Source organism: Glycine soja, chromosome 19 (assembly GCF_004193775.1).
Source record: "Glycine soja cultivar W05 chromosome 19, ASM419377v2, whole genome shotgun sequence".
Classification (NCBI taxonomy): domain Eukaryota; kingdom Viridiplantae; phylum Streptophyta; class Magnoliopsida; order Fabales; family Fabaceae; genus Glycine; species Glycine soja.
The window spans coordinates 50,577,623-50,588,537 of record NC_041020.1 but is presented as its reverse complement, the minus strand read 5'-3'; the positions used below and the strand labels follow the sequence as shown (position 1 = coordinate 50,588,537).

Sequence of the window (10,915 nt, the reverse complement as noted above, 5' to 3'; positions counted from 1 at the left end):
AAAATAATTACTTATTACAATATCATTATTCTTATGTTTAAATAATTGTTAAAAGAATATTCTTAAAAGGATTTAAAATATATTTTTTAATTAAATTAAACTATTTTTTATTTATTAAGTTACTACTTTTCACTCATTTGATATTTCATGTTTACTCATCAATGTGGCATTTTGACCGTACTGATGTTTTTTTTTTTAAAAAAAAAGTATTTACAGAAATGATGTAGAAAAAAATATTTATAGGTCTGAGGTCGTTTTAGACATCAGATCAGGAAGCAGCGTCCTAAATACCATAGTTTAGTGTTGGCACCTAATGAGAGGTGCTAACTTGGTTTGCTTTTCGCATCTATGCAAGTTTTAGGAACTTTTTGGTGGTGCAAAGATTGTTGGCTTGACTGAGGGACTGATAACTAATTTAGCTCCTTGGGAGGCATCATCTAAAACCTTGCCTCCTTGATTATCAAATGTTGTTTTTTTTGGAAAATCAATTGTTTATAATAATATCTACATTAAATGTGATTTTTGGACCTTTTATATGAAATTAAATGTATTAATATGAAAATTTAAAAACTTAAATGATGGAAATAAAATCATTTAAAAACTTAATTGACTGAATTAAAAAAAATTTAAAATCTTAAAGAATTAAATAGTATAATTTTAAATGACATTATTTCAATTAACATATTTAATGTTTTTATTAAAAAAATGACTAAAACAAAATCCTTTAAAAGAATAAAAAATCAAAATAATTTTTTTAAAATTTAAATGACCAAAGTTTAAATTGACTTTTTTTTTACAATCAATTAAAATTATCTAGTGCTTCCCAAGCACCAATAGGTTCTGCTCCCTAAGATTCTGATAAACTATTTTACCTTGCATGTCTTCTAGTTAAGACCTAAGAGAGAATAAATGAAATAGGAATCAATAGATTATCACATCCAAGTTCAGAATTATTGATACAAAAACATTCACAGTGCAATTTGTTTGTTTTGTTTTTTTTTTTTTTCTCTTCTGTGAATTAAGGTCTAATGCCTTGATTACACAAGTGTTCTAACCTAAAATCTTACGCACCTTTTGGTTATGGGCATATTTATTTGCAACTATTGAGGTTGAGCATTACTTTACGTGGACACACTATTAGGAATCCCTCTACATGTAACGCCGGGTCGAGAGGTAGGTGCAAGTAACTCGTAAGGTAAAACCCCTGCGCCACAACGGTTCCTGAGTGATGGATCGAGGTTCCTTCTCTCAATCTCCTTCTCTATCCGTCTGATCTCTGCGGAGAAGCTACAGAATGCCTCAGTGATGTCTGCGTCACCTGACCAAATGGATGAGTGTCGGCGCTCTCCCAAATACTCCTCGTCAGATGAGTGGGTAGAGAGTATGTCAACTATAGACATATATTTTGTAGCCTGTAACACGCTGGGCAACGCATTTAGGAAATACTTTTGGGGATCTGCTAAGAAATTGGCATATTCTGCCTCATCCTCTGGAAATGGGATTAATCTTCTCATTAAGGGAGGACGATTTGGCACATAACCTCCGTAAGGGTACTGCCCAAAATTAATAGCTGCATGTTGTGCGGATACCGTCCAAATCAAGGTGGTAAGGATAGACACAAGATCCTCGCTGTTATTCAATGTGGGCCAGCACCTTTGATGCCTAAGATCAGCATGACCCACATTGATTGACTCAGAGTACCAAGCTTGTAGCTCTTTGTCATTGCAAATCAGGCTTGCATGGCGGTAGTAGTGGTTCACATAGGTGCGGACCCAGTTCTCAATTGCAGACCAGATCAGAAGTCCATCCGTTGCATAAGGGTAGTCTTCAATTAGGAGCTTTACACCATTTGGTTGTGTTGGGTCTGGTACCGCCATTCCCCTGCGCATGAGATCTGCAGGGAGGCCCTCCATGTCAAAGCTCCACCCGTTTTTGTATGCTCCACAACTGATCTCCATGCAGTAGCGCCCAGGAGTAAAACAAGACTCAATGATTCCATCAGCATTGATCAGTTTCTGGCGAGCTAAAGCATTGATGTCTAACGTGTACCTCATGTGTGGATCCAACAGCTTAAAAACAGGATGCATTGCACTTAATTGCCTATGAGCAGACAATATAAATGGTTCCATGCAGGCATGTGTGCGTAACCTGTATACAATTAATTTACCAAAATTTATCCCACAACATGCATGTAATTTGCAGTTAAATACTTTATATGGTTCGCTTACCAATGGTTAACAAGTTGGTGCACCCCAGCATCATTGGCACACACATGAGCTTTGGCAAGCTGCCACTTCCAATTTGTAGTTGCATCCACAGGAGGGGTAACTACACGTTTCCATCCGGAACTTGGTCCGAGGCTAAGTTCTATAGCAATAGGCTTGAGAGTGCCAAGTGGTGTCAAGAAAAATATGGTGCGGGTAGCATAGGATTTTCTCCCATCAAGGGCATTGATCCCGTCAAGAAATGGAACATAGACATCGTGGTAATTTACCATAAACAGCTTATTTTCCACTATTGCCTGACAAATTCAAAGGAATAAAGTTAGTACTAGGGGCCCGATTGTTTAAGAGAACTCATGGGATTCGGAAACAACACGCTTTTAGTCATTTAATTATGGATTTTGAGGGTACGTACCTGTTGCACGGTCATGCCATTAAGTTGTCCCAGAATATGCTCTTCTTTGAGTGCAGAATCTTGGTGGCCATATATTTCCGGGTCGAGTTTGCTCACCGGTGGGAAAACTTTAAGCCCCTCAATGTTAACGGGGTTGACTCCTGCTATTGCTTGCCGGGCAAATTCATCATCTCGCAGCCAGGCAAACTTGTCCTCTGCATGATAAACACAAGAGATCATTTGTTTAATCAACCAGAAAAGCAAATACAACACCTTGGTTGCAAAAATAATTATATATTAGTCCCACGTATGCTAATAAACACTAATTATAATCATCGATGAATTCTCATGAAGCTTATATCTAATCTGGCTAGGAACCGTTGACAGTGATGTGGAAGTCCTCCTTTTACGGACCTAGTTATATATATGCTTCAATTCATACTTTCAAAGTCAAAACAGTAACATTAAAGAATACATTCTCCTTAAGCCCAGTTGCACCAAATAATAGGTAGACAGGCAAAAAGTTTCTTAAATTACACAATATATAGCAGTTTTGGCCATATGTATCTTTTATCTCTATACTCCATAAATAAAGGCACGCCAATAGTTAATATAACAAAGAGATCAAAAATTAAAATCTAACAACTAAGAGGTAAATAAGTGAGGTTTAGTTATGAAGGTGAAATTAGTTCAGGCCAAAATTCTAATAATTAGAAAAACAAGACAAGGGGACACTCACTGGAAATAATCTTGGGAGTGTCATACTTAAGAAGTCCCTGGCTGCATTCTTGTATCTTTGTGAGCACTTGTAGCAATGGAATTTTCTTCAAAATTTCATCTTGCAAGGGCAGGCCATCACTGTAAAGGTCGTCAATGTCTGAAAATCTGTTGAAGTCATGGTTATTAGCAGAAAGACTAGCCTTAAGACCAGGGATCAAGTTATGGACCACTGCCTTGAGCCTCTTGATTACGAATGTGTTCAGCTTAGACTCATCAAATTGTTCGTCTCTTGGTACGTACATAGGCAGTGGCATCTCCACACGACTCTCAGCATGCATATCTGTAACACTCATCAATTTACTGTGTTATATATGCCAAGTAACTTGTATAACGTAAAACTCAACAATTCTCTCCTCACCCATTAATTTTTTTTATTAAAAAAAAGAGAGTATTTTAGGCGTAATTTAGAAAAAAATAATAATCCTGGCACAGTCAATGCCTTAAGAACTGTATTAGTATATACTTATGATAAAGTGAATGGTCAATTTTTTTATACATGCAAGAATCAGTTCTTAGTGATTGAGTTGTTAATGTTACCTGTATCAGTGGGGGCGCGGCCAGTACGACAGCGTCTTGGGTATGGATGATTTTGGGATCCACCGAGAGTTGGTCTGGTAAGCTCAACTCCTTCATCTGGATTTCCCAGATCGTTGTATGTATCGAAATCATATATTCTATCAGATAATGTTCTAACTCCTTTCCCATCACCTCTAAGATTTATCAGCTCCTTCTCCCTCAATACTCTAAGCCCAGCAGGTGTATCACCAGGTAAATATGTCTGACAAATTAAATCAAATAATACAGTACATAATATAATTTCAGATTTTTTTTGTTAAAACCAGAATTAACACACAAAAAAAAGACAAAAATTGTATATAATAAAATATTAGTACCGTCTTTTTCTAAGTGGTTGTATTAAATTGGATGGTGTCTATGTTGTCGGTGATTGAAACGTAAACTTAAATTAACCGCAGCATTAGTCAATAAGAAATTTCAAAACTCATTTCACAGGTATAGCTGCTTGTTTACGACTTTTTCTTTGATTTAAAATAACTAGAATACAAAGCAGCCAAGTACAATTGAAAGTTTGAAATTTGTCAATAAAAAAAGAAAATGGAGTGCCTGTTCAACTAAACTAGTAATTGTTTGACCTTTCCAAGTTGGAAAATGACCGGTTAGTTACCTTGTTAGAAAAGAATATCCTCTCTCCTTGTACCCACGACTTGCAGGGGAAATGAACTGCTCCACTGACAAACCCTTCGATGGTTATACTTTCCAAGAAGAACTCTCTTTGGTGTTTGTTTGTCACAGTAATAGCTCCAGGGACTCCAAAATTCGAGTCCACAATGAATTCAGTTGTATAATTAACTCTCTCTGCTTTGACATTGGATTTCTTCGACCAGTCCATTAGCGCTGCTTTGCTGCTCTTCTTTGGAGATTTCGTTTCTAAGTAGCAGAACCAATTCATTAAAATGATGGAAGAAAGAAATGGTCAATTTGTGACACCTAGCTAGCTAGCTAGGAAAAGAAAATTATTAATTAGAAAGGCTGGCTTACTTGGATCAATCTCGGTGCTGATAAGCTCCAGCACAACATTTCTTGTTCCGATGCTATCATTGATGGCATCCAAATGCTTCAACATAGTCTCTTTGAAATCCTCTTTGATCTTATTCCTCACTGTCACCACAGCTCTGACCTTGAATTGCAATGGTTTCTTTGCATGCACTGTCAGTGTGGTCTTTATCAAATCCTCACTGATAGCTGCCACCGGAAACTTTGCTCCCATCCTCAACCTTGTGTTTTCCAAAGGAAGCAGGATAGGATTGACCCAGAAGATGCCATGCTTGTTGTGCAGAAACACTTTGGAGGAAGCAGAAACAAATGAGGAAAAACCCATAAGTTGCTTTGCAATGGCCATGTTCTATTTCTTTCTTAGCAATGGAACGGGTCGGGATGAGCAGCCTCGTATTTGATTAATACTATGAGCAGTCAGTCAGCATCCACCTGTTTTGTTTTGTTTTTAAAAGAAAAGAAAAGCATACTACTCCGTATTTATTTATCAAGCTAGATTTTCTCCCATCCACCTGAATCTGCTACCAAGTCAAAACCAGCTTTAGGCACACCGCGTCGACGGGAAACAAACATTTTTTGACCAATTGTATTCTCTCGCGAGAAGGTATGTTCCTGAATACGTTTCATATTTAGTTTAATCACATACATTTGGAATCAATCAATTCCCATAAGAAAATCAACATCCAAGCCGTTTGTCCCCCCCCCCCCCCCCCCCCCTCCACCCCCACTTCTATTTATAAATTTTTTTTTGTATGTTTATTTTATTTTTTCAAAAGAGTCTGAAGTTTAAAAAAAAAAAAATTGATTAAAACCAGAAGCAATTTTTAATAACTTATTATGAAATAAAGTGTTTATTTTCTAAAAAATGATTATAATAAAACATAATTTAGTTTATGCTTTTTTTAATCTCTAAAAAATAATTATTAGATTATTCTATGCCAGAATTAATTTTTTAATCCGAAACAAACTGGTCTATTATCTTTCTGTATATCATAAGAGTTTAAATTTTATGTATTGTGATTGTAAAAAAATTACATTATTAATTAATCATTAGTTATTGTCAGAATGACTTTTTTTTTTTTTTTTACATATGTTAGAATGACTTTTAAGATTGCTCTTTTATGGGTGTATTTGATACACATAAAAAATAACAAAAGATAACATATTTTAAATTACTAGACAATTTTTTGTTGTATATTATTTGGTGGATAGATACAAGTAATATATGTAATTTACTATAGTACCCTTTTGAATATTAATAAAGTTTATATTAATTATGTTAATATAATTTTATTATTATTATTATAAAACAGAAATGTAATAATTATAATAACAATATATTATTATTATTATTATAAAAATATATACTATCATTTTATCAAATCAAACGAATTCTATATGTAATTAAAATAGTCATTTTGATTGAGAATGTTTTTAGGTATTATTCTTCAACAAGGACTTTTCTTTAATGAGAATGGTTTTAAGAATTTTTTTAGCATCTTGTATCTTTCAATATATTCTTTTTATCTATTTCTAAATTAAATTTCTATGTTTTAGAGAAAATTATGGATAGTTAAAATAACTTTGTGCGATTGTATCACAATATAGATTATTTATCATAATCTAAAATATAATTTATATGTTTTTTATGTTAAAAATATTTATTTATTATAACTTTTAGTTATATAAAATAAATATTTATCATGTGTATTGTAGAAGCTAAATACTAGTTGATTATAAATGACATAAATCATCATAGAATAACTTGTCTTTATCTTTGCTTCCTATACCCAAAAAAAAAAAAATTGGTCTCGTTTCAGTTCCTCTAAAACTTCAACATGTTACTTTAATATTAATTCACAAATATATTGTCTGACGAAATCTTGTTTCAATTTTACAACGGCCACTATTATTCTCACACCGTATTCTGCTCTCCTACCATATATTTTTGTTCAACTTTGTGATTTCTGAAAAATACGTGACAGACAGGTGATTCCATTGATTAAAAACACATAACGAAAATATCTTTTAAATTGTGCATTTTGATCAACGAAACCACATTTTGTTGTATATTGTGCCAACTCCTCCTGCTAGATCCATTAGAAAACCACTCAAGCGCTCCTCTAAGGGTCTTTCCGCCAGGCCCACGAAATGGGCCCTAAAGCCATACAACAAAAATATTAAAAAAAAGTAAACCAACATTGATAGCGTTACCGAGTTAACTTGTTTAATTAATTTCAATAATCTCAATTTAAGACAGGGGAAGACCAAACTATAGTATACATCTTTGCATATAAAAGTGAATATGTCATTTTCATATCTAATTTCTCCGAATCTGACATCATACGATGAAAATCAACATGGAAGAGTAAGCAAAACCTTACGGAAAGAAGAAATAAGGGAAGAATATTAAAATGCCAGTTATACTAGTTGAGACCAGAGAATTGTTGTGGAATTAAACAGAAGTTAGCCGGAAACCTTGTTCTCCTATTTATAGACATTTTAAAACTACTGATTAAAAAAAAAAAAACATTTTACAACTTTTGATTTTTCATTTCATCTAACCACGGAGATATTGCTCAATTCCTTTGAAATCTAAACGCGTGTGTCATAATATAAACGAGGATGGTTTATTTCACATCGCTGAATAAGAAGAGTTGGCAGGTGGAAAATTCCCACTCCAAATCTCCAATGACCCGAATAAATAAATAAAAGTCAGATATAGAGAAACAAATTAAAGCCCACACAGACTCTTTTTTTAACCGATGTTTTTTTGTCATCTTTTCTTTAATTAATGAATTTTATATTAATCTTTTTTTTCGTATATAGTCTATTGTATTTTTTTTAATGATTATACATTCATTTTAATATTTTGATTTATGTTATTCTCATTTTTTTTCTCATGTTAGTTTAAAATCTAATATTCATTTCCATCTAATATAATTAGACCTATAATTATATAATAAAATTTGCCTTTGAATTTGATAGGTATTTTATGATAAAAAAATAACTGTGGATGTTTTTTTTTATTTGATTAAAATATGATTATGATCTTCTTATTTTTATCAATTTACAATTTTTATTCCTTTATTTTAAAATTAAAACATTTATTTTTTTGTTTTATCAAGTATATAATTTTGGTCTCTCCATCCAAATTAATGTGTGAACTGTTTAAAAACTAACGTTGATTTTTATGATTCTGTTTTTTTAATGAACTAAAATGTATTTTAATTTTAAAAAAGAGGAACAAAGCTCAAATTTTTCTCTCTACAACGAGAACAAAGAGGTTGAAGTTGAACGAAGCTTTGGCGTTGTAGTTGAAGTTGCATGTGCCCGGCATGAATGAACTTTGATTTGCCAAATTTCTTGAACCTGTCTATTGTGGTGGATGCTTTTAAGTTGTTGAGGGTGATGTTCAAGAATCTGATGTTGTTCAGGGGAAGGAAATTAGAGGGGAAACTGCTGCTCAAGGTGTTGTTTTATAGGTTCAAGAAGGAAAATGAGGTGAGGGAGGAAATGGGTTTTACGTTTCCTTTAATATTACAATTGGAAGTGGTTGACATTGGTAAGTTTTTTGGAACCCAGAAGGCAAGGTTGTACGGTTCGAAAGGTTTGAGAAACTGGAGAGGTGAAGCTGGTTGGTGAACTTGCTGTGTGAGAGATTGAGATTTTGCAGTGATGAAAGTGAACAGTTTTGATCTCAACATTTGAACAGCAACCTCTTTGGAATCAAGAAGAGTTGAATCCAGGCAAGCAGCAAGTAACTAGTTAGAATACACTTGATCGAGTTCTTTATAAAAATAAAGGTTCAGTCAACCTTAATTTTTAACGTCCATTACATTGATTTAGATGAAGGGACCAAAATCATTAATTTTATAAAATGGAGAAACAAAATATTTCAATTTTAAAATAAATAAATCAAAATTATATATGGACAAAAATAAAAATATCAAAACTACATTCTCGTTAATTTTTTTTTTTCATCTTAATTATATGATTGATCCCAGTTCTCAAATATTTAAACATACGAACTTATAGTATTTTATGTCGACATAAAATAATATAAAAAACATTGCACACACTGTATAAACTTATTTAATTTTTTGGCTCCTTCTAATCTGGTCCCTGAACCATTGCTTCTCTAGATTAGGCTTATGTTCAACCCTACATGGGTTTGACTACGTTGTAAAAAAATAGATTTGAGTTTAATTCAACTTAATCCAATTGTTTGCTGGTCCAAACAATATTCACCATTGATGGGTTGGATAAGTCTGTTGGTTAGATTTATTTATTTTTAATTGATAAATTTAATATTATATGTTTTGCTAATGTCCATTTCGAGATTAATATTTAATTTATATTGAGTTTTGTTTTAAATTTTTAACACTTAGTTATTGTTATAATTGATACACTCTTATATTAGTATGCAATTTGTTTTGCTATTTTATGATACAAATGATAATTAACCGATGCTTTTTATTTTAGTTTATAGTGATTAAAAATATTTTATCAACTTGTTATATAGAAGATGATTTATATTTTAAAATTTTTATATTTGTGTTTATAAAATATAACATGATATATTATATATAATATAATATTATATATATATATAGGCAAGTCTATTAAATTAAATAGTTTTTTTAAGATCTATGGTATGACCTTTTTATTAAATAGCAAATAAATTTTTTAAAAGCGGTTAAGTTTAATCCTTTTAGTAGACAAGCTAAATCAGATGAGATCTTATCTAAGTAAAACCGTAACTCCTAATAGAGTCTGTCCTATTTTCAATCTTATGTGTAAAACAAGAATATATCTATGGAAATATGGGACAATCCGAATGACATAAATTGACAATTAACTCTAGTTATTCCTTCGATCCTTCCTTAATTCATACTCGTGCAAGCATCTAAATAGGCACGAGTTAATGGATTTCTCCTTATTTTCTCCAAATAGGCACGGGTTCACGACCCATCCGTGTTTTAAAACATTAGTTGATCATCATCATGTTTTGGAAGCATTGTCTTTGCCACTTGCGCACATGCCGGATAAACATTCACGACTCACGTCATGATTTTGAAGTCTTTTAGTGAATGCGTGCATGTACGCTTACCTAGTAATTAGTCCAATGGAACCAATCGCAAGGAAGAAAAATGTATTAGCAGTGTGCCTGTGTTATCTATTCCTTGTTTTTTTATATACTTTTGCAACCAAACTAATGAAAATTAGAGGTAAAATCTTTATGCACTGCCAATCGCAATCCTATTTGGAGGGTTGAGTGAAAATAGACCAGATTAAGTTAGACTTTGTTAGACTTGAATATGATCTTGATTAAAATTACATGGCTCGATGAGTTTGACATATTTACTTGACAAAGATTTTTTTTATAGGTCCAACCTAACTGACATATAATTTTGACTACAACCTTGTTTAATGGCCTATTTTGTGATCATTTAATATCAAGATAGGTGTAAAAATATTTATGTTGGACTTTATAAAAATCAAATTTAACTTGTTTGTATGATATAAATATATTTTTAAGGTTTAATATGATATTTATAATAATTTATTTAAAATATATTTTACAGTAGAACTTCTAAATAAGACATAATTTTATTTTAATTAAACTTAATTATAAGCTTTAGCTTGATTCTATATGTAGATCAACATCAACAACTTAACATTTAAAAAGATAAATGTAAGATTTTAATATATTATAATAAATTTAATATAATAATAATAATAATGATGATGACGACGACGACGATTATTTATTTATATTTTTTTTAAATGACCTAAAGTTTGATATTTTTTTAACTAAATATGTTTTAATCACAACATTGGTTTAATTTATTTTTCGAAAAAATCTAACTTAACTTGAACATGAGGTAGAGTAGCTTATAGGTTCCTATGAAGTGACCGGACCTATTATTGTGTTCTTGGCAAG

The 10,915-nt window shown here is 32.0% G+C and overlaps 1 protein-coding gene across 1 annotated transcript; it reads right to left on the bottom strand.

Moving 5' to 3' along the window:
* Nucleotides 1–902: 902 nt before the first annotated feature.
* On the bottom strand, nt 903–5,611 carry LOC114399006 (linoleate 13S-lipoxygenase 3-1, chloroplastic-like). Its single transcript, XM_028361103.1, has 7 exons — nt 4,954–5,611; nt 4,580–4,842; nt 3,934–4,174; nt 3,356–3,676; nt 2,638–2,831; nt 2,229–2,521; nt 903–2,148 (listed from the first exon to the last, which is right to left on the bottom strand). Exons 1-7 carry the CDS (start codon nt 5,312–5,314, stop codon nt 1,122–1,124), a joined length of 2,700 nt encoding a protein of 899 aa, XP_028216904.1. The 5' UTR covers nt 5,315–5,611; the 3' UTR covers nt 903–1,121.
* Between the last annotated feature and the right edge of the window lie 5,304 nt (nt 5,612–10,915).